Source organism: Drosophila serrata, unplaced genomic scaffold (assembly GCF_035046125.1).
Source record: "Drosophila serrata isolate PLE 108 unplaced genomic scaffold, ASM3504612v1 contig_275, whole genome shotgun sequence".
Classification (NCBI taxonomy): Eukaryota; Metazoa; Arthropoda; class Insecta; order Diptera; family Drosophilidae; genus Drosophila; species Drosophila serrata.
The window spans coordinates 2,937,828-2,962,743 of record NW_028257173.1 but is presented as its reverse complement, the minus strand read 5'-3'; the positions used below and the strand labels follow the sequence as shown (position 1 = coordinate 2,962,743).

The 24,916-nt window shown below is 34.1% G+C and overlaps 1 protein-coding gene across 12 annotated transcripts in view; it reads left to right on the top strand.

Moving 5' to 3' along the window:
- bun (TSC22 domain family member bunched) overlaps positions 1–24,916 on the top strand; it is a 118,466-nt gene that overhangs the window by 72,839 nt on the left and 20,711 nt on the right. For 11 of the 12 annotated variants that reach the window (XM_086834762.1, XM_086834756.1, XM_086834757.1 and 8 more), the window contains one exon: positions 18,477–18,528. In XM_086834762.1, the coding sequence (XP_086690888.1) occupies positions 18,477–18,528 (52 nt within the window). Of the gene's footprint in view, positions 1–12; positions 12,152–18,476; positions 18,529–24,916 lie in introns of those variants that run through there. The other variant, XM_020952247.2, reaches the window with a different exon arrangement.

The following is a 24,916-nucleotide window of genomic DNA, read 5'->3' as shown; positions in this document are numbered from 1 at the left end:
TCATCATTCTCTAGTATAACATTCTTAGATAAAGCAACTACTTAATGCCCCTCGATAGTGGTAAAAGTGGAAGTAGGAAAAAAAACTTGACTTAGTTAATTACCGATTGTAAGTTGTTTTAAAGAATTTCTGTATTAAACAAATATGGGATAGTATTTACAAGAGCTCTGCTTGAATACCCTGAATGTTAGATCTTAGTTTCCAGAAAGTATTGCATACTTTTTAGCAACTACTGGCGAAAGTAATATTAAGCTTAACATGCTTAAAACTTGAATTAAAATGTACGATTTTTGGGGGTAATCTGTATTCCTTTAATATCAAAATTAATTTATCATTTTTGTATAATGGGAATACAGGTGACTTTACAACCCTTTATAGGCAGTTAGTTAGGGTGTACTGAATATAAAATACCAGGATTTCCATTACCAAAAAAGTATTGCATACTTATTAGAGAACTCAAACTCATCCCTCTGTTCTGTTATATTTGCTAAAAAACATAAAAAAAAATGATTAAATTTCTTAAAACTAAGTTCATTTTGCTTTACAAAAATGTGTAAAATCTTAAATGGAAAATTCTTTCCCCCTTTTTGATTTTTCACGCTCTCTGTAATGCCCTTTAAAGACCTTGAAGATGCAAACATTTTCTCGCATACCTCTACATTTAAATTTGTAATGGAAATAAGCAGGCCTAAGTTATGGGATTTATGCCTAGCGTTAAGTACTTCCAGTTTTTCTAGACGTTAATCTTATAAATATGCATGAGAAGCAATAGAATCAGTTATATATAGAAAGTTATTATAGAAGCGGGAATTGTATGTCAACCTAGCACGATAGAAATTGGTTAATATGGGTTAACTTGGCATTTAAAATATATATTTAACCTTTTAAAAAAATAAGCTCTAAAATCATTATTTTATATGTAATAAATAATTTTACAAACTACAAACTGAAAGCTCTACATGTTCATTGAAAAGTTGCTAACAAAAATCAATTAAAATTAAAAGTCATTTGAGGAGAGCTTGCGATAGAAGCAAAAATTGTTGCATTTTTTCTACCTTTGCTGCTGCTTTTTATAAATTACTCTCTGCACTCTCCTCGCCCCCGTCTTGGTTCAATTTTCCCCCCACTTTTTAGCGATTGCGGGTGGCTTTTGTTTATTTTAACAGCCACGCGCGCACATGTGCATGCCCTCTGGCAACAGTCCCCTCTTCTCCCCCTTTTTGCATTGGCGGACACAGAGAATTTCATTTGTTTGACCGTTTATCGCATTCATCGCTCATTGCATTTCTAATTGCATATTGCAAAATGCGCTTTATAGGGCCGAGTATGTATAGTTTTTCAGCTTTTTTTCTAACCGGATGTCACATCATCTTTATGGGCTAACGGTACACATATAGGATGAGTTAATGACTGGGCTTTACGGTCTGGCGATTAAATAATCCTTTTAATTTGAGATTGTGTGTAATTCTTTTATGGCTAAAGGTTGAAAAATGTAAGGTTCTTTACCTTGAAAAAATGCTTCTTAGTTTTCTTTAATAAATAAGGTCTATATTTCCTAGTTCGTAGATTAAGTATTATTGATTAATTTAATATATTTCTTGTATGGCTAATTGGAAAGCGTAAGCTTCTTACTGTTCTTATATACATAATTTATATATTTCCTAGTTCTTTGATTAAGGATTCTGTTTTCATGAAAATATATTTCTTATTTTTCAATGGTTTTTTTTTTGAGACTATAACTAAAGGTTGGAACATTTTAAGGTAAATTATCTTTCCTAGTTCTTTTATTATGAATTCAATTTTTAAGTTTAGTTGAAGTTTCCTTTTTTCACATAGTACTAATATTATTAATAGAAACCCTCTGGGAACTAATCTCCAGTTCAGGGTTAACTAAAGCTTTGATTTTAATTTTTAATTTGTGAACTTATAGAAAGTATTTTTCCAAAAGCAATTAGAAAGATTAAAAAGATTAAATCCGAAATCATTCGACAAATATTCCTATAAACTGCATTTAATATTTCAAAATGACGTCATTGTCTATTATTAAGCTGCCTCAGCAATTATTCATCTTAAATTTCATTAAATCGATTAACTTTCTCCCCATTCTGACGCAAATTTTTGCTCCGACTTTTTATTATTTCTTTGTTTTACTGCCCCTAGAAACTGGGGTGTTATCTCTTTTAAAAGTAATATGCGTATGAAAATGTTGATAAGGGATTGTAAATGAGCCCAAGGCTTTTTCATCTTGCATTGGTTTATTGTTATTTAATATAATTATGAAAGATATATATATACATATTAAATTGCTCATTGTTATTACCTTAAAGAACTTAAGATTAAAGTAAGATTATATATTTCTGTTTTACATAATATTGAAAGTAAGATAAAGGTATAAGTTTTCTTTGTGAGTCATTCTGTGCTTTGAAATAAAAAATATAGAACAGGATAAAATCTGAACCTCACCATATAAACCTAGCAAGATTTAAAGAATTAATTAAATGTTACTAACCTCAAACTACTGGTAATATTTTTCCATAGTTATTATAAAGTAAAGAGCTAATTTGTTCAACTTAAAGCGTACTTATGACATCATCTCGATTATTTTTTAAGGGCGCTGAATATTAAGCAATGTGCAGAGAGTAATTTTTACTTCAGAGAAGATGTCATTAGTCCCATGTCTTTGCTAAAACAATTTCACTTCCCTTCCTTAGCATTATCTTCTGGCACGCGCAATTGTAATTTGTCTTTTTGTTTGTTCCAACCTTTAGTGGCCTCCCTCAACTTTTTTTTAATTCACGCCCGCAACTAAACAATGAGTTGTAATTAGGCGAAATCATTTCTTCTTTTTCGTTTTTGTTCGTTTTATCAATGAACTGCCTTGAACTCGCAGACAAACAAAAAAGTATTCACAAATCTTGAAAGGCCTAGACAGACGAACTAAGAGAACCTGAACTATAATAATAACAAAAGTAAAAAGGGAAGAAAGGTATAAAGAGCTTGTGCCACGCCCCCTGCTCAGAAACAAAACACGAAAAAATAATATAGTTTTTTTTTTGTGTCTTTTTGTGTCAACGACTGTGAAAAGGTAAATGCACCTCAAAAGGTCGTGTCGCGACCTTTGACCTTTTCGTGCCCAGCAGCGCTTATAACTGTGATGTCGGTGAGCGTGCGGGTAAAGTGGAGAAAAGTGCGACAGAGTTTTTTCAAGTGGAAAAGCGGCGTGAAAGCGGCAACACATGTTTCAGAATACAACAAAAAAAAAACGCGCCGAGGAAAAGCTTTTTGTTGTCGTTTCAGAAGGAGGTTCCTTTTGAAGCTCATCGGCGGTAATCGAAATAACTTATTTATATCGCGATATCGATTGAATGGTTTATCTATTTATGTTCAATTAAGGGTTGGACAAATTTCTTCCCAATAGAAGGATATAATGTAGAAAATACAACTAGGATACAGAATAGAAAGAGAAATAAAATATATTCGTTTTCTTAACAAAACCTTTTAAAATTACCAAACAATATATATTTTAAATATATTTTCTATATTTTTAAAGCTATACATTATTGTTTGGTACCAAATATTATTCATAAGCAAAATCTTTCACTGAAACCAAGTCATATAATATATATTTCCAACCATCGACTGACTCTGTTTTAATCATCAGACCACAAATCGAACAAAGCACTACGCATATAGCGATAATGCATTAACCTTGACATTAAAACAATGTCAAATCATGATAAATGAAACGAAATGCAAAATGCAAAAAAAAAGAAAGACAGTATACAAGAATAATTAATCTTCTGAACATTCTACAAATGTGTGAATACCGGGACTCTCTGTGCCAAAAGGTGAATAAATAATGTTCAATAAATTCTCGATTTACGCGAACCAAGCGTCTGAAAGAAAAATGAGAAGAATATAAACAATAATACTGTGCTGGCCAGATATAAACAATATCAGCAGGGGGCGGCATAAATCTACGAATCTTATATAGAAAGGCTGCGCAGAGGCAAGACAATTAAAAATGTTCACTTCAAGGTGAAAGAGGCGCCACAGAATCGAATTTCCATAGAGCCATCTGTTTGTTTCAGTTGAAGCGAAACCAAAACAACAGCATAAAAATTACACATGTTGTGAGCAATTCAAGGTCGAAGGCTGTAAAATTTTTTGTTCACAAAAATATGAACATTATTAGAAATATTATATTATTAGAAAAACCTCACCATAATTATATATGTTCTTATACCCTTTAAAACGTATTTTAACTCTAGTCAGAACCTTAAAAACTTCAGTTCAACAAAGTTATTTTCCTTTGTTATTTATTATTAGCCTGAAATTTTTGTTTTTAGGCAATTTTCAAAGCTGAAAAACCCGAAAATATTTGTCTACAGATTTCTCTCCCCCTTAATAAATATACACATTTTCCTATATATATATATCCATGTTCAGAGTAACGCACATGCAAATTAGATTGACCATGAAAAGTGTTTTCGCATGGCCGCGTATTTTTCTTCAGGTGTTCAACCGCTAAAAAGTTGTTTACCTGTGAGTGTGTGAAATGGATTTTTGTTTTCGCCAAAAAGGATTTACGTGGTTGTAAGACATTAACGTGTAGAAAAATGGTGTGGTAAATTATTTGTGAATTTTAATTGAGAGATTTCTTCAGCTGTGAATCAATTACCAACGTCTTTCCTGTATTCATTAACTAAATGTATAAAATCCATTACGAGTAGTCATAAAATGGAAATTCGTAACTTAATGACCATAACATGGTTTATTTACAGAATATTGCCAAATAATTTGTGAATGGATTGCAAGATTTCTGCAAATTATGAATGTGAAAATGTGTTAAATCAATTATGAGCGGAATTTTCATAGGAATTTTAGATCATAAAATGTAGGAAAATCCCTTGAACTAAAAACCTTAATTGAGATTTTATGAAAGCGGTTTTAAATTTTTTGAAAGGAAGTACTTAAGTTCATTGCGCTAAAATTTTCATTCAGAAAACATATTTGGAAAATTTTTATTTGTAATTTTTTCTAATTCAAATTGTTGTATATTTAAGTGACTTATGCGTCATATTTACAATTAAAATTATTGTATAGGCCATAGTTATTTCGAAGAATAATTGAAACTTATAGAAATTTGAAAGAATTTAAACCCACGCAAAAAAAATAGTTTCTGGCATCGATAATAATGATTTAATATTTACACTAGTAGTGCAAATATTTACCCGACCATATAAATGAAGCATTTATTTATAAATCAGTGGGAATAATATAATGGAAAAGTTTATCAAACCCAGAAGATGGTTAGCTAACAAAGGATATTGCCCTAAAAAATGTAAATAAATAAGGTATTTTTCAAGTAATTCATTTAAATTAAATCCTATTAATTTAAATAATCAATTATAAAAACTATATCCTAGTAAGAACTAGGAAAGACTGGTTATCTTGTCTTAGAAGCGGGTTGACGCCTTAAACCCAACAAAGAATATTATTATTATTCATTGCAAAAAAATACAAATATAAAGTAATAGAAAGAACTATAAATTGATAATTCACTAGCCGTAATAGTCTTTAGCTCTGTCTGGCATTATCATCTGGGGTCTCAGCTTGGAATTGATTTGATTGCACAAACACGTTTCCATTTCCATTTTCAATATTTCCCCCGCGCGCCACTTACAAGATTAGCACGTGAAACATGAATGATAGGCTATAGGCGACGGCGGTCAAGCGATAGTGGTGCTATATGGTAATAGCATATAGAAACTATAATGTATTATGGTATATGTGCCAGTTGTACGTGTTTCATTGCTGGCGATTTGTTGTTTACCCAACTGCGGTTAACTTACGTTAGCCGGCTGCTAGTCATAAATACTAGATAGATTTAATAACGTTGAAACATTTGCCACGATATGATGACGATGATGCACGGTCGCCAGGCAGTCTGAGCAAAAATATATATAAATCGAAAATCAATCCACTTAGGAGAGGTGTGACCACAACCTTGCAAGCTTGGTTAAGTTTTCCCCACCTTGGTTTATTTTTTCTTCTTCTCATCGGGTTTGTAAAGAGTTCATTTTCAGTTTATTTGGTTTATTTTTGCCATTTGACGTCACTTTACTGCTCTTTGCTGAACGTATTTTGACTGTAAATATTTCCACTTTTTTATCTTTCGACGCTTTTTGGCTCTGCGTTGATTTTATGACTCAATTAAAAGATAAATACGCAGAGTGCAAACATTTCAATGTTCAGTGAATGCCGCCGATGCCAACGAACACATGACGTCAACCATCAAACAAACAAATTGTTGAAAGATTTATGAATACTTGGAATCTATATTTGGATATAATCCCAATGCACACGCACTTTCTGAAAGATGAAAGGGATAGAGTTTGGCTAATGGTTTCCACTCCCAAAGAGTGTCATTAAGATATATGAAGGATAAATACTGAGGATGCATTTTTAAAGCAAATAAAATCGAATCAGTTTTAAAATTCAAGTACAAACTGTTTAATAAGTAACAAATATAAGAAAAAATACAATTTTAAGCCGAATATCCAGCTGGTTTCTCCCTTAAATTTTCTTGCTTATTATTATTATTTATTTCCTTTTATTTTTTGTATGAGTAACATCATTATTTATCTTTTCAATTTGCGACTCTCGACGCAGTGCGTGAGTGAAAGGCAAAAGACCGCATCAGAGTTAGCCTTAACATGTTTGTGCCTCTTATTAAATTTAAATTAAAAGGTGGGGACACTTGCCACCGATTTGCATATAAATTTAATTAAAATGCGTGACGGTATTTAATGGTGGAAATTTTACCAAGGAAGTTTACTAAAAAACCAATTGAAAGGGATTTTAAAATGAAATGTAAGATGAAATCATTTACGATATCAGTTTATATTTCTTCTTCAAATACATCGCTCAATGTCAGCCAAAAATATTTTTTATATATATTTTATTAATGACTTTTATCCTGACACTCGGATTCGAATTAATGTGGTATTGACACGTCAAGTGGAAATTAGAGGGGGGGAAAACATTCGAGTGGTTAATCAGTGTTCAACTGCTTTTGTTGAGCTTTTAACACTCCACCGCCCTCGCAGCCATAGCCGCAGATGCCTGAGGTCAAAGGTTGAACTTGACGTGAGTTTGCCTTTCGCTTTCAGCGAACTCGGGTCGCAAGGGGGCAGCATCGAGCCGGGCTAGCGTTGTGCAGGCACCAGCAGCAGCACCAGCACCTAATGACTTGCAGCCTGGCATTAAATTGCCATTGCCTGGAAAAACTCTGAAAATGAAAGTAAGAAACAAAAAAAAAACCGCAGAGCCAAGCTCACGATTTTGGATGCAGAAAAATTAAAGGGATTTTATATAGCGAGATTTGAATTCTCTACTTTTTGGAGATTATTAAAAGATCAATCTTTGTGTAATATAATAATAATTCTTTATTATCAAACTAGGATTCGTCCATGCATGCATTTGATTTTGACAAAACTAAGGGCGGCTTGCTTAATATTTTATATACATTAAATATTAAATGAAATGGTTAAGAGTTAAAATTATATACTAAAAAAATAAATGATTTTTAGGCTTCAAATTTATCTTTAAAGTATTTAATTTATAGTAACAAATGTACCTCGTTTAAAAGAGAGTATACAAAGATGCGGCCTAGACGATGATGCCTCAAGCCAAGCGATTAAATGTTGTGTTGTTCATTGTTGTGCTGTTGTGTTGTTGTGTTGTCTTGGGTTTCATAACAACAACAAAAAAGACAATGCCTGGAAATATCCATCTATCTTTATGTTCACAGTTAGACACTGTTTTATGTTACACAATTGTTGGTGTATTTTTTTCTTCGTGCCGACCAAACTAAATCCGGCTGGCAACATGTTGCCAACTGGTAAGATCGAATCGTATCGTATCGTATCGTATCTCTTTGGGTTTTGGGTTTTACGAAAATGCAGAAGGGGGACCGGGACCGGGACCTTCGGTTGCTAATTGTTGGGGCGTGGTCCGATTTCGATTCACACAATGATATGCCTGTTGTTAATGTTGTTATGTGCGAAAAACCAACAGCCGCCCAGCTGTTTACTACCCAATAAAATCCACACGGCAAAATAACACTCATTAGCGCGGTATCTTGTGGATACACTACCCTGTTACATTTGTTGGATTATAATGTATATTTATAAATTTCGATGGGGCTTGGCACACGCTGCTCGTCGTCGTTGTCGTTGCCAGCTATGAATACCAAATATCACTTTTTGTTGACAACATTTATTTACGCTCATTTTGACTGTGCGAAAAACAGGCAAAAATAAAATATACAACAAATTTGCCCAAGTAATTTGCATATTTTTGAGATTTTTACTTTGTTTGTGGCTTCCTTCGAAGCGGAACGATTGTTAAATACAAATAATGGGGTTAAGGAAATCAAGGTAAATGGGATCAATTCAGGTCAGCACAGATGTAGAGGAAGTAAATGAGATACACCGAAAAAAATAACAACAGCATTGATAATTTAGTTTATTTTTAAGTATTAATTATACTTTGGGAGAATTTTTCAATATGTATTTATCTGGCGATTATAACTATTCTGGGCCTATATTAGCCCCTAGCTTAGTCACTCTATAAAAAGTATCAAAATATATTCTATAAGACATTTACAAAACCAAAATATTATAAAAAAAGAAAGTATATTCGAAAGCAGAAATTTGTTGCAATGAAAACTTATCTAACTCAGTCAGATGTTCAAAATATCTTTCATATTGAGACTTTTTAATATCGTGTTAAATTCTCCAATATTACTATTAATTTCTCCCCCTAAAATCATCATTTTACAGCGCAACCGTCATGCACATTTCTTTCTCTTTTCCCCCCTATATTTTTTTAATTTTCTTTACTTGGTTTTCCATTGCGTGACCATAACCAATTTTCTCAAACAATTTAGATGCGATTTCGAAATCCGTTGGCTTTCGTCGGAGTGTTGCAAAAGTCGTAAAAAAAAAAGCCAAAGGCAACCAAAAATTTAGTAAACTTGCGGAAGATCTTAAAATGCGTGAATAAGCGGAAATATATCTATAATTAAATTTTAAGGTTTATTGTACTTGACATCATTAATTAATGCATATTTCTCTTTTCTTTTGCAGGTAAGTCTAATTTAACATAAATGTTATTTATATATTCATGGAAAAAAGTGCTTGAAAACCGGATAAGTACATAATATACATATTAATAATTAAAAAACTTTTAAAGTTAGAAAAGGTTTCATTTAGGAACGAATCCTATTGTTTTTATAGGTTCTAAACATTGAATTATCGAATTATGTCTAACAGCAGCCTATCTATTGATTAAGCCGCCTGTTTTTACTATAGATAGGTAGAAAAAAAGATAGATATCATAATAATAATAATAGTATCATTGTAATAAATTCTGAAGAGAGAAAACTGAACCATTCAGAACATTTTCCTCGTTTAACCCAAGTAAGACCACCCACAGTCATCGGCCACCCTGTGGACCAAAATAAAAATCAGCTGATTCGCATTCAATATACATATTTAAATCGTTCATATCCCGCAAAGCAACAGCATGATAAAATAATCGAATCTCTGGCGCCGGATGGTGGGTTTTGTGGGTGGTGGAAGCAGGTTGTGGTGGAATGACGATGGTGGGTTACTATTATACAGTTAGCACACGGGTTATTGAGCCTTCAACGTGGCAACTTGTCATAGTCAAGTGGCATAGAGAGCGGCGCCTCTTGCCATCTCTTTTCGTTGCCTGATGCTAATGCTGCTGTTGCATCGCCTCACCTGTGATACCATTTCTTTCCAAGCAAAGAAACCTAGATCAACAAAAAATATAAGCTTAACCAAACCCAAATTCCGAGGTTACAAATTTACGAAAAGAACAGATTTTTATAAAATAAAGATTTTTTGGATTTTACATTAATTTCAAAAGTTCTTTTGCCGTTACACCATGAGCACGCTCTCCCTCTCTCTCTCTGGGTCTAGCACTCTCTTGCTCTCTTTTGCTGACAAAAATGTTGTATGGTTTCTCTTTCTCTCTGTATCTGGAATTCAGCTAAAAAGCTTTTGAAAAAGCAGCCATGTTGCTTTTCTACATTTCATGTGTGTGTGTGTGTGGGAGAGAACGGGAGTTTGTATCTGCTCTCTCTGCAGTATAAATTAATGCAAGATTCGTTTGTCTGCTGTGTTTTTGTCTGTTTTTCCTTTTTTGCCCCCATGTTTTTTCTGTGTGTTTATATCTCTTGTTTGTTTATTTTTCATGCGTTTTTTTTGTTTGCTTTCAACACGAGCCAACGGAAAACGTGGAACGCGCAACCGGCCATGGGAATATTGTATCGAATCGCTCTCGATAAAGGGTTTCAAGCGTAATAAAGACAACAAACACACCTCAGCGGGTACAGTGAAGCCCTTTAACATGAGCATTCTCTGTAACTTTGGCTTGAAATAAGGTGTATTTAATTTTACAAATTAAAAACAATGAAAAAGTATAAACATAAAGCATAAAGTATAACTTTAAAGCTTGTACAATGTTTTAACTTTGTCAGGTCACATAATTTTGTATTATTATAAATAAGATAACTTATCTTATAACCAGAATGTTTAAATCAAATACAATTGCAACATAGCAATACAACTTTTCCTCTTCATAATATTTATTGATGTAATGTCCTCTAATTGCAAGCTTTACTTTAACTACTAAGCTTTGCTTTAGCTTCCTCTCTCTCTCTCTCGCTCTGCCTTTTTTTGCCAGCCAACTTCAGTAATGCAAAAACAACTCCAGTGCTCTTGCTCTCTTGAGCACTCTCTCCCCCACTCCACCCAACTTCGAAACTTCAGAGAAGCCACCACCAAAAGCTGCTGTAACCTGGGATCTTTGTTTTTGTTGTTTTTGCTGCTGCATGTTCAGCTCTCTTGCTCTCTGCAGCAGAGCCAGCGACTGCGTCGGTGACTGCGGCCAACAACAGCGGCGGCGACGTCAACATTTTCAGTTATGTTGAGTAGCTCTTTCCATGCAAACACGAAAATCCCCTAGAAGCCAAAGTTAAATCTTTGCATCGCTTTTGTCGCTTGGGCTTTTATTTTATTCCGTTGCTCGATTGTTAAATTGTGTGATTTTGGGCGAAGACCGCCTTGAAAAAAGTTCGTTTTCTGTTTACGAGTCTGTGTGTTGCAATCTGTGTTCGTGTGTGCGAGCGAAAAAGCGATAGAAAAAGTTTCAAACGAAAAAGAACAAAGGCTAGGGAAATTGTTTACTAACATTTGGCTAAACAATTGCCAAAAGTGTTCGCCAGGCACTTCAATTAATATTAAAATCCCCGGAGGAAAAGGCGAAAAAATCGTCTCGCGCGCATTTTTAACATTTTCACTCAGTGAGTGAGAGAGCGAGATCAAATAGTGAGAGACAGAGAGAGAGAGAGAGGCGGAGTTGCTGAATAACCAAAAGAACACGAATTCAGCAAGAGAGTGAGAGAGAGAGAGCGGTCGAATTTTTACCCTCTCTCAGCACACAAATAAAAGAGCTCCCCAGTTCGTTGATTTGTTTGTTTTTAGTGTTAAAAACATTTTTAAAAAGAGGCCTACCGAAAGGCCTGAAAAAGCAAGCACACCTTAGCTACATGTTGTATGTTTGTGTGTAATTGCAAGTGAAACTCATTGCGAGGGAAGCTGGGAAAAATAGAGAGAACCCAATTAACTGTTGTTTGCACACACAGAGAAACCAGTCGACCGTGTGTTAATGTGTGTATATCTAATAAGAAGAAGCACCAGCGGTGAGAGGAAAAACAAAAATTCCCATCAGCTTTGAGCTCAGCAAACAAATACAAACAAAAAATATTAATAAAATTGCCAAATCAAAATTGAGTCAAACAAATACATATCGTTTTGAAGACTTAGACTGTAAATATTGAATATCAAATATCAGTAACGGTAAACGAATTGCATTCAACTACCGTAATATCGATAATGAAAACAGAAACAGGCAGCAACATCAGCAATATTAATAATAATAACAATAATATCATTGTCAAAATGGATTTCGATATGTATCCAAGTATTTCGGGCAAGCAACAGGATCCCGTTCGCGAAGTCGTTATGAAATATATTGATTATTTTCTGCCAGAGTGAGTATGCGATAGTAATGGGTTATCGGTATATCGATTAGATAATATTATAGTTACAAAATAAATTGTAGAATTATTTTTGCAGTTTTTGTAAGGCTTTTAATTGAAGAGAGCAATGTTCAGATATATACATTTTAGGTAACAAGACGATAACGATCTGATGTGGAGGAGGTCATCCCATGATAAAGCCTATTTGGCTAGGGATTTTCTCTAGGGAAAACAGTAGCCATTCCCTTACACAGCTGTTGACAAACCTCAGTTATCTTTTTTGAGATTATATTGTTTTTAGTCTGGCTTTAACCAGAGAGGAGAGTATGATTAAATTAAGCAAATATATAATGTACATTTTATGGATCTGTTTATATGGCAATAAAGCTATTTTTGCTCACTTGCTTAGTCTTTATAAGCATGGGAATTTTTTTTAAACAGATTTTAGTACATTTGTTAAGCTTTACCACCTCAGATAACACAATGGAATTATTTAAAGGAGAGGAAATCTTTTACTTCCATTTTTAGACCACTTAGGAGTGTTGTTTTTCGTAATAACTTCCTTAAAATTATACAAGCATATCTCACACTTTTTTTTTATCTAATTACATCACCTGAAGATGATTGGTGACTAATTTTAGGCTCGTCTCAAATGTCTATTTTTTGTAAACTAGCAAATTGGTTGGCAGCTAATTTAAGCAAATTTGTGTGAATTTATGACAAAAAAAATGGAATACTTAAACTTCAGACAAGTGACAATTGACAAGGTGCCTTAAAATAGATGCTCAGAAATAAACACTTCCGATCCGACAGATGATGTGATTCTCAGCTTAGGAAACCAATTAGCGAAAACCCCAGACATGATCCATAATACCTCCTATATTATATTATATTATTGCCTGGCAACCCAGATGCTTGAGACTTATTTGTTGCTCTTTTTTGTGGAATACCGCAACACATCCGATGGCAAATTGACTTGCAAGGTGCTAAGTTGAGTATAACGAGAATAAATATCGATGGTCTGCGGTTGATTTCTTATACACACAATAATCTTTATCGGTTGGATAAGACGGCGGCACCAAGCACTCTAATTATATTGGTAAATGAAGTTTGGATTGGATAAGAGTTTCATAAAGGGTTGATGTTGGTAGTGTATTTATAGGATTTGATGGCGATAGGTTCCAGATAAGGAAAATTGATTAAATTATCTTATAAAACCCTTGGGAAATACATTCTTTAAGGACTTTAGCTTGATGATACTTGTAGTATTAGTTCCTGTACGAAATATTTTTAATTTCCGTAAACAAAATCGTTTTATTTCGATATCTTAAACATAAATTTACGGCAAGTCTTCCAAGTCTTATCTCTTATTGATTTTCTTCTCCAAATCCCATGTCATATCCAAAGCAGACATCAAATTGGTACTGTATAATCGAATTATATGTTCAAGACTGGTTACTTGTGGCCGCTTCCTGTGTTTGGTGGGCCTTACATCATCGGTAAACGGGCCAACGCATCGTTAGTTGGATAAAATACTATATATTTTTTTTTTTGCTCTGACCTCATTTTTGTTTTTTGTCCGTTACGTCCAGTTAGGCAACTTGTTGCAAAAAACAGAAAAAAAAACAAAGTTGCATTTGTTTGTGAACCGGGAATGCGGTGAATCCGGGAAAGGAGGAGGAGGAGGAGCACGCGTCTCCTCCGGCTGTGAAGCCTGCCAAGTTGGTGACATTTCTTCGGTGGTTTTGCCGCCTTTCTGCTGGCTTTTCAGACACTTTAAGGCTTCCTACAATAAGGCGGCGAAACGAACCGGTCTTGGACTTGAACAAGACTTTAATTTACTCTTTTTTTGTTGTTTTGTATCTCTTGACACTCTGTTTAAGTCAGTTTTAAGCCCAGGCGAATGTTTTGAACCCTTTTTGTTGCCCGTTTCTATATAAAGGCATTTTTTTTGCTTATATTTATCATTTCGATTTTAATTAGGTCAGGGCCAAATGATGCCTGTGTGTTTTTCTTTATTTTATTTTTTTCCTCATCATTTATTTTTTATAGTTACGCTTTGTTGCTCTTTGTTTGCTTTGTAGAAAAAGCATTCATTGTTATCTGGGGTGTGAATATATAATATATATCTTAAATAGATGAAAGCAGCACAAAGAATATATATTAGAAAGCAAGATAATGTTTTAGATTCTTTATGCAAATAAAGTCTTAACAAAATACCTTACTCTGCCACACTTGCCAAGCATTGAAAATAATATTTTGTAGAGCTTGGTTAACTTTTTTATTCTTATTAAATGCTCAATATATATATCAATAAATTTTTACTATTTACCCATCAAATAAATAATCATAACATTTTCAATTCTTGCCCCTAAAAACATTGTTACAATTGACTTCCCGTTTATCTGGCTGTTTATTTTCTTCGTTTTTTGCCAAGCAATATTTACGATGTGTTTTGTTTTTGCCCGCCAACAACTTCCTGGAGTCGTAAACACTACTATGTGTCTCCCCTAAAATCGAATAGGAAAACTCACTGTTGCTTCCCGGCTCTTGAGACCCTCCTCATATGCAAATAAACACTTTACAAAATGGTACGGAAAATCATTTGTTGGAATCGAGAAATCGGGAGGAAGATGTGGCACAAATATATGTATATGCCAAGTTCTCTTGGCGAATTTCCGTGGGTTCGCTTACATCAGCAAAACAACAGCATGACAGCAATTCCGATATCTGTTTTTTACACACACACCATATACACTATATTGTGTTTAATTTTGTCAAGTCAGCAGGGTGCAGCCAAAAAGTGCTTCGAATAGCAATTTGTTATTTTAGGGAGAAACGACAACATCCGCAAGTTTAAAATTTCGGAAATGCGCAAAATCAAACAAACAAAAAACAAAAAATATTTGAGTGAAAATATCCTGAAAACAGCCAATGGGAGAAAATGCCAAAGTGCAGTGACATGTCTCAAGGGATTAACCTGGCAATTGGCCAGAGTTTCATTCACAGATCGGATTTGGATTCAATTAATTGCAATTCAATTGGATTTGGATACTAAACAAAATGCAAAGCTAGTGTAATTCGAATTTTCTGCAATTGCCAGTCAAAACACAAGTGCATTTTAAAAAGAAAAAGTGGCACGTTCGAGGTGGCGCCGTCTGAAAAAAAATGAAAACAAAATAATAACAAAGAAATAAACAATAATAATAATCAACAAGTTTCAGATTAGGTAGAGCAGAAATAGTAGTAGTATTTAAATTGTGAATTATAAAAAGTACATCAAGCTTTAAACAAGTTAAAATCAATAAATTATGAGATCAATATTAATAAAAGCTGAAATATATTTATTATTATATGATTCTTTCTTCCACCGGCTTTCGTTAACTTTGCATTTATATTTACTTTTTGTTTTTTGTCGCTGACACATTTTTCCTTTATTATCATTCTTTTTTTGTTTAAGAAAACATGAAACTTTAATCACGTGATCTCATAAATAAAACCCAAAACTAGATCGTGCAAAGTAAACAAAAAATCCGACTTAAATCATATGGCAAAATATGCGAATAAATAATCTTTAAATTAACACAAAAGCATAGCAGCGGGGGGAAAAATAAAGTAAATAAGTAAGTGACATCATGGTTATTTTTATGAGCTTACGATTTCGGCGCTTGAACCTTAATAAACTTTGCACTTTTCTTTCCTTACTTTTTCATGTTTTGTTTTGTTTTGTTTGTTTTTTGGGTGCTTTTGTATAATGAAATGTGTACTTTAATTTTTTTTGCACATTGCGTGTTTTTTTTTGACTGCTTACGCACTTACATATATTAGGTGTTTATTATTGCCTTTATATGCGATTTGTTTCGTGTTTGAGCTTTTTGGGAAACTTTGTTTCATTGTTTGTTTTATTTTTGTTGTGGCTACCTGCCGATAACACCTGGTGAGATGATAAGCAACAAGCTTTTGTCTAATCATGATGCTGTTTCCAGCTACGAAGAAATTACAAGTTCTTTGGGGAAATAATAATGAACATTTTAATGTAAACCATTTAAATTTTCGAATTTATTCCTTCCACATTTTAAAATAACCTTCTTAACATTTAATTAAATAATTGTTCTTCCTCACTTTCCGGTTAAAATGTGTTTTTATGTCACTCCCATTAACCGAATTTCCATTTAAAACTGTTGATTTTCACCTTTAAATAATTTAATGTGTTATTTGTTGAATTTGTTCTCTCACATAATAATTATCGAATGAATTAAAGTTAATTGCCAAGCGAAATAAACGGATTTTCCCCGAAAAAAACTCCGCCCGTTTAAATAAAAACGCCATTGACCGTTGTCCGCAATGACATTGGTGGAATAATTGTTATTTTATTTTATTTTATTTCTCTGGCTTTTGTGTTTTTTCGCTATAGCCCAAAGAAAGAGAACAAAAGTCACGACATGAGTCATTGCACTCGATCTGTCTGGATGCAATGGCAATACTTTTACTTTCAAGATTATATAGAAAGTCATAAACTCTGTTCCCGTTCCCTTGACTTGACTCCTCTGAGTGGCGCAGGTTAAAAAACTTTTTGCCTTTCGTCCTTGTGAGTCTGAGTCACACACACAGAGGGTAAAATCACAAGTTTCCACGACCCAACAGATTTCAATAAAAAACGAAACCCTCTTTTCATTCTTTATTGCCGGCTCTTTAATTATTTTGCACGCCGCAAATCCATTTTCATGCGTCCAAAATGTTGTTATTATTCCATCTCAACCAATTTAAAATGGAATGCATTTCAGCAAAAATATCAACAGAAGCAGCAGCAGGATGATGTGTTAATAATGAAAGTATTTATTTATTATGGGTGTGGTAATTGTTTTTCTCTCAAATAAGGAATTTGTTGAACAACAAGAGAATATTTTAAAAATAACCAAAAGTTAAATTATTTATTTAACTATATTTACTTTTTTATTTGTAGTTCTTTATAATATACAAGTCTAATAACTTAATCAATTAATTTCTTATTTCAAGTTCAAATTATTTAATGATTTTATGCAACTTTCAATGAGTAACCTATGAAACTGAGTCACTACTCCTGTGTTACACATGTTATAACTATCATTAAAGCCATCTAATTTGATGACACACTTTGGCCACAATATCTTGCCATTTCTATAATTAGAAATTATTGAGTGTGGCAAGAATTCTTGAACCACAAAATGAAGCCCATATGGTTTGATAAATGATAGGCAGCAAAAAAAGCCCCAAATCGATTTAAAGAAATACATTTACAATTCCATGAACTGAAAGAAATAAATATGTGGGTTGTCTGAGGAGTTCATTGTACGAATTTGAAATGTAGTTTATTAGAATCTAAGATAATGATAAATTGAAATAATGGGAGAATGGTAAAAAGCTTAAATTCATTTGAGCATTTTAGCTTTTTTAAAACGTCCTTGAGGGGGTCTATGCAAAAGCCAGTCTCACAAAAAACAGGCAATAACTTCGTTTACCGGCAACATTTGAATCTCGTTTAAAACCCTCAAGGTGAACGTTAAAAGCTGCAGAATAAGCTAAAGTTAAGAACATAAAGACGAAAAATCCAGTTTATAATTTTACTTTATACACCACAAACTTCTTTTATGTAATATGGGTTTGCAAAAATTGCTGGTTTGGCTTTTATTGATAGTTTGGCGCATTTTCTAGTTTTCGCCATGGTTGCGTAATTTAATGCCAATCGATCGATCGATCGAACGAACGAACAATGCTATAATTTGCACTTTTTGCCTGCAATTAAGGAAATATGCCAAACTGTTTTTGATTGATCCATTCGAGGAGTATTTGAATAAAACTCGCTTGGTTGCATAAAAACTCATTATATTGGATTTAAATTCAGTGAAGACTTTCCGTGCCATTCATCTTTCACTTTGGTCTTATGACAATTTAATTGCTCATTTGGCATTGTAATTAGATGGGGAGATTTGCGTGTTTTATTCGGTGATCGGGCACTTTATTTATTTATTTTTGGCAACTTTAAGTCGAGGAAGCTTTATTGTCATATTGACCTCAATTTGTTGTCTGGCATCAGCAAGGTCAAATGGCCAAAAATAACTGCCATTTGAAGGTTTTTTCTTTGGTTTCGTCTGGGCGCAAAAGTCTTGAGGCGTTCAAAAACAAAAAAATGGCAACATTAACGATTATAAGATTTGTTTTTAATTGAGCGGTAAATGGATGAAGATGATGGAGCTATTAAATAAAAGATTTAAGAGGCCTAACAATTTTGCTTTACAATTTATATTTGATTATTTTGTATTCATAACTAATCTGTGTATTTTCTATTATTTTATTGCAGTGCATCTGGAACAAGTGCAGTTGCGATTGACAACAAAATCGAACAGGCAATGGTAAGTTCAACGATTCAGCTCACTTCTTAATTGTTTTATATCAGACATTTATAAATACGACCGTCAGTCAGTCATAAAAAGTACACAGCGTCAAAATGATAAGAATGCGAATAAAAACATGAAATCCGTAATCTTTATAATGGGCCAAAGTTGTCATAAAAAAATAATTCTTATCAAGCGTAAGACCAAAAAGGAACAACTAAAGCAGGGGACGTCACTTAAACGCTTTTTGAACTTTTGACCGTGAAAACAGACGTTGTTTTTTTGAACCCAAAGATTGCGTACCCTTGATGGTCAGTTCTTAATCTCGATTAGGCAAGGTCTCCTCAAGTCTCTGAACAACCAAGAACAAGTATCTTTTTGCCCATCGAAAGATGCTCGTCGAGTGGCTGGAAAAAAAGATACAATTCAATCAAGTGGCGGCCCTCCTCGTTCATGAAGTACAAATTTAGTTCAATTGCTGAGATGGCATGCATTTCAATGGTCGGTGGATTCTATATTTAGACCCAATTAAAAGCCTCTCAAAAACAATGTGAACAATCCCAAGAAGATGAAGATGATGACAATTGGTTTTTCATCAAGTCTTCTCGGTTTTCAATGAACTGAAATGAACTGTGGCAGATAGTTATGAATGGAGGAAAGCCATTTGATATATTCATGCCTTAGGGCGAATAATCAAATTGAGTCTCAAGTGTTTTTGGGCTATCTAATCGAGCAATCGAGCTGTATTGAGTTAATGTAATCGATTGAAATAAAAGTTTCAATGATTTCTGATGGCTGAAAAGCAAATTTTATTGTTGCAAAGATTGTTGCCAACCCTAATACACTTGAAGTTAGTGCAATCAGGATTTGATTAAAGTGTATTTGTATTTAATTCTATACAACAAGCTTAAATGGGTTAACCCAGTCTTATTGTAAGAGGAAAGGCCATATTTTTTATGAATTCTTCGGTAAATCTTCACCATCTTTTATTTATTATGCGTAGCTTCGTAGCTAATAAATAATTCCAAGCGGAACTTGATGACACATTTATCGCTAGCTACTTGTTACTGCCGGCTGCATGCTTTTTGATTTTGCCTCATTTAAAGTCAATCAACTTTTCCTTTTCCACGAAATCCAATTGAGAGATTGTGCCGCTGCCGCCTCTGTGTGGCAATTGCAAAAGGCAGTTGCAGTTGCAGTTGCTTGAAGCTGAGAGCTGCTTGCCTGCCACCCATAATGGTCATTTGGGTCAATTGAATTGCTCTCGCTGCCACTTTCTTTGGGCCACAACCAACGCATTTCATTTCGATTCTCTTCTTTTTTGTGTTTATTTTTCTTTTCAAATTCCTTTCTATACAGAAACGTTTTCCCTCTTGTTTTTCTCTCTTTGTGAAAGTACGAGTATTTTCCCCACAGGCATTTCCCGAGTCTTAACTGTTTGTTTGTGCCTCAGAATTTATGCATTTAACTTCTCTACTCTGTTATGGTTGCTTTTGACCTTGAATGGGGATAGAAGAAATATTAAATTTTATATGTGTGTGATATTTTTATGAGCTCCCTTCCTTTGCTGGCTTATCAGGCTTTTTTTTTTGTCTTGTTTACTACAAAAAATGGCAGACTGTTTCACGCTTATCTCTCCGGCCACACTTCAAAAAAGCCATAAATTGTTTGAAAATTCATGAGCAAATAAAGGCAACACAACACAAATGTGAGTACAAATGTATATGAATTGTGTGCTTGTTTTCATTGCGATAATTATTATAATTACTCAACACGCAATCACCGAAATGGTATTGACTTTTGGGCGGCTTTTTGCCAGACAAAGCTTCGCCTTTCATTATCTTTTTATATTTTAGAATTTCATAAATTGAAAACATGATCCCACTTTAAGGCATGATTTCCTTTTTACGTTTTCTCACCAGGTGTAGCCGCATTTTCGGGAAAAGTTCTCTAACCCCCAGCAGATGTCGCATATCATTCATATTTTAGGACACTTCCTCTTTTTTGATCTCCTTTCGCTGAATATATATACAATATTTTCTTAAACCCATTCAGCTGAGTTGTCACGTAGGGAAAATGAGCAGACATATTGCGGATTACGGATTGCTGCGGTCTGCGGTCTCTTGACTTGAGTCACGTTAGCATTGAAATGGGGCGGAGAAAGAACTGAATTTCTTTTTCTTTTTTTTTTAGACAAAGGCTTGTCAAATAAAAATGTAATTTATTTGCAGCAAGTCTCTGCGAGATGACCGCCAGTGACAGTATTTTCCTGTTTTACAAATGCCCGCAAAAGTACATAAAAATAAAGCAAAACAAATAATAAATGAGGCAAGACCCTTTTTCAGTGGGCGGAAGTGTATAATTTTTTGCTTCCTTAAACAATAATTCTTATTTGCTTTTATATCACTTATCAATCAAGGCAACAAGATCTGAATGACGTCATTGTTTTTCTTTGTTTGGTATTTAATGATTATCAAAGACATTTGTGCTTTTGTTCAGAGAGAGTTTGTATTATCAATATATACTCTATAAGGAATACATGACAGCCACTCACACGCTCCAAATTCTATGCTAATCTCTATGACTTTATATATATATTTCTTCTTTAATCGATGAAGAAAACAAATACCAAATAGAGGCAATAAAATGTACAGAAAGAAAAAATATAAAAACAATAGAAGACTTGGCGCCTATGATACGTACGCTCCCCATACTTCGAGTCTGTAGATAAGGTTTTTAGGTTATACTAATATTTAATAATTGATTTGAACTGGCACAAACAATATAGCATAATAATAATAATACTTATCAGCTGAAATGGCCAGAGACTAGACTTTAGTAATATTTGTACACTCTAGTCCAAGGTAAGAGATGTAAGCAAAACCTTGGGATAGAACCTCTGTATAGCTTATGATTATAGGGATCGGTATGCCATGGAGCCTTCACGCATTATTTGTTGAACTTTTGATAAATAAATAACCAATTTATAATTGTTAACCCCCTCACCCCATTTATCATTCCTCTTTACAAATATTAACAAAGACCCATAAAAAGGCTTTTGTGGTGTTTCTCAATCAGCTTTCTTCGCAAATCGGAAATCATAAAGCCCAAAATTTCCTAACAATCGAGGAAAAAGTTGTGAAAAACAACAAGATAACCATGAAAAGTTGAAATGTTAAGACAACTTAATGACTTAATGACATTTATGGAGCCTTATTTTCGTTCAATGTGAGGATCGAAATGGCTTGGCTTTTGTCGAGCCTCCGGCGTGTTGGCTTTATATATTTTTCGACATTTTTTTTTTGTGAAAAACAAAATGCAGAACCCATAAACAAGACCATAAAAAGCATGACAGATAAGATAAAAAAAAAAATATGAGAAAAAAATGTGAAAACACATTTGCTTTAGGCGGGTTTTTACGACCGATATTTGTGCAAGTGTGGGGAGTTTCTGGCCTGGACTGGAATGAAGTGGGAAAACAAGTCCCAACAGAAGAATAGTATTAAATAATTTACTTTTCCAAGACATCCAGACAATTGGTAGATAAGAATACCACATTGATGATAGCATAATAAATACATCAGAATCGTCTACAGGATGGGTAAACATCGGGCTTAAACTCAAGGTGTTTATCTTCTTTGGCATACAAAAAGCGTGTTATGGCCACGTGCCTTGGCCAGGTCTTTCCCCATGATCTCTTACATGATCTCTGGGCTGGAATCACATATGTCCAAAGCGATTTCTTCAAGGTTCGTTCTGGAGGTCTGTCAAAAGTATCGATAACTAATGCTTAAGTAAGTGCTAGGCATCGTTTTCCACCTCTGTTCGTATCATGATCTATTCGTTCAATACCTCTAATTGCATTGACAATGAGCACCGCAATTTTCAAACAATTGACGTCAGAATCGATACTATAACGTCATTCGGTCGGTTGGTCAGTCAGCCACCCAATCCCAAGCCCAAACCGAACGGTTCGAGCCAGTTAAGTACTAATTAGAGGCTCTGAGGCACCCGCTGCTGTGCTGCGTGTCTATCGGTCGATCTGGTCTGGTCTATAGTTTATGGTAGCTCATAGCTCTGGCGATGGTCCCGTGACCTGGCTCAAAGCACGAAAAAATTGAACAAAGGACACAGATGACCTGAAAAAGTCTGGTGATTACAGTTATTGACTTTAGTGCTGTTTACTTTGTTCACTAATTACTCGATAAGGATCTAGTGTCGATACCAAGTCTGGTTTTAGGTTCAGTATGTAAAAAGAATAGTAGATAATAATTTGAATATATTAATACAATGATTATCCTTTAAAGAAAAGCATAAATCGTAAGTTTTAGTTGGTTCTTAATGTTATTTAGTCTACTTTTATAGTTTATGGCAGTTGTAATCGATTAATATGTCTGAAACTAAGATCTTTAGGATATCTTTGACTTATACCGATAGCTATCGATTGCTAATATACATGAAATTAATTGTTAATTGACAAAAAATCTTTTCACAATCAACAAAAGATCGATATTTAATTATTTCTGTAAAAGTAAAAGGCGGCTATACCTTAACATTTAATTATTATTCCGATCTCAAATATTTATTAACATCCCTAGAGCCCATTAAATGTCATGCAACTGAACTTTGTTACAGCCACCGGTGCTGCTGACGTCATCTATTCAGAATTAAATTGCGTCACAAAGTGCTTGCAGTATCACAATACACCCCGTATTATGAAGATGATGTTGATGATGATGATCTCTGGTTCTTTTGTAATACATGTGGAGACCACGTTTAACAACGAAAAATCCCAAGAAGAGATTTCTTTAGAACCTGATGCAATCTGATTCTGACCTTTTGTTTTTCATTTTTCATGCCATTCCGTCGAGGTCGGCGACTTTCAATTCGCGTGAAATGCAAGACGACAAGCGGTGTGAAAGTATTACAAGTAGCTGTAGACCTGAAATGAGCTAATATTTCTCAAAAAAAAAACCCATGATGAGCTCAACCTGGTGGTCTCCTCCCACAAAGGGTGCTATGTAGCTATCCCCCCCAAATGACTCACTAATGCCACAATTTAGCGGGAAATTGTTTACTGCAATTAGAGTTCGGGGCAGGCGAAGCAAAGTTCCACGAATCGAACTTTGTTTTTACCTTCAAGGTTGCATCCCGTGTGGGCAGGCGGTCGCAATTGGGTGTGAAGTTCGTTCGGTTCGCTTTTGTGTGGTGCGAGAGTTTTGCACTTGCAACAACGTAAGCCTTGTTGTGCTAGGTTCAAACGGGTTTCCTAGTCATCGCAAATGCTTCTAAATATCCAATCTAAACACTAGGGAGACCGGGCTGGAGACCAGAGACCAGACATTCAACATTTCATAGCCAGACGAGATAGCCTTTAGTTTAAGTTGCAATTGTCGTTCGAGTCTCAGTTTTTGTTTTGTTTATTTTGTACGTGCATTGCGGCTCCAAAAGTGGGTCAGTTTTATCGCCAATACATGTCTATATACTATATACTATATACTATACATATGTGCATTGAACACTCACTCAACTAGACTTGCTGCAGTTGATTTTTCATTTATGTTTGTTTGCTGGCTTGACTAGGCGAAGTTTTGCTGTTGCCAAGCGCGCTCAATTTTCATAAAATACAAATGCAAAGTGCAGCAAACTTTGGAGGTGCCCTCGTTGTTACCACTGTCACTTTGATTGTAAAGTTCTGGAGAAGCGAATAGCTTTGGTTTTTCCTTATAGAAGGTTTTAAAAGTATGTTGAAGTCTACTACAAAGTTTTTATAAAAGAGACCATAAGGTAAAAACCACTTTTAATAATAATTCATGTCATAAATAACACTATTTAGAATATATTTATTGCATTTATTTATTATAAGTTGATAATTTATAATAATATTAAGGCACTTTGCTTCTCTTGTCCATGAAAAGTATAGTTGTGCTCTCTGGCTAAAGTTTTCCAGTGACTGCATTTGTCAGAGAAAAGTGCAATGTTGTAGCACTTCTGCTTCTAAATCTCTTCAATTCAAATTTCGAAAATACACACATTAAACTTGAAACCATAAGGGAATTTAGCTTTATCTATACACTTTGGGGAATTTGCTTTTATCATCTTTACATGTGCAAAGTTTATCAAACATTTCCAAATTCCCAAGAGCAGGCCCCTTCATATGGCTTTTAGACTAAATATGAGAACATTAAATTGCTAAAGAGGGGTGTGTGTGTGTTTTTCTGTTATCTCTTATATATTAGCTATATAATTAGCAAACAATTTTACTCAATATCAAATTTAATTAGGCATCATCGGTCAGTCGCAAGGCAATTAATTTTGTTCTTCACTACTTTGATGATCAGCTTCCTGCACAAGGCGGAACTTTAAATTTAAAATACAAATACAGAAAGTTTGCCAAATATATAGA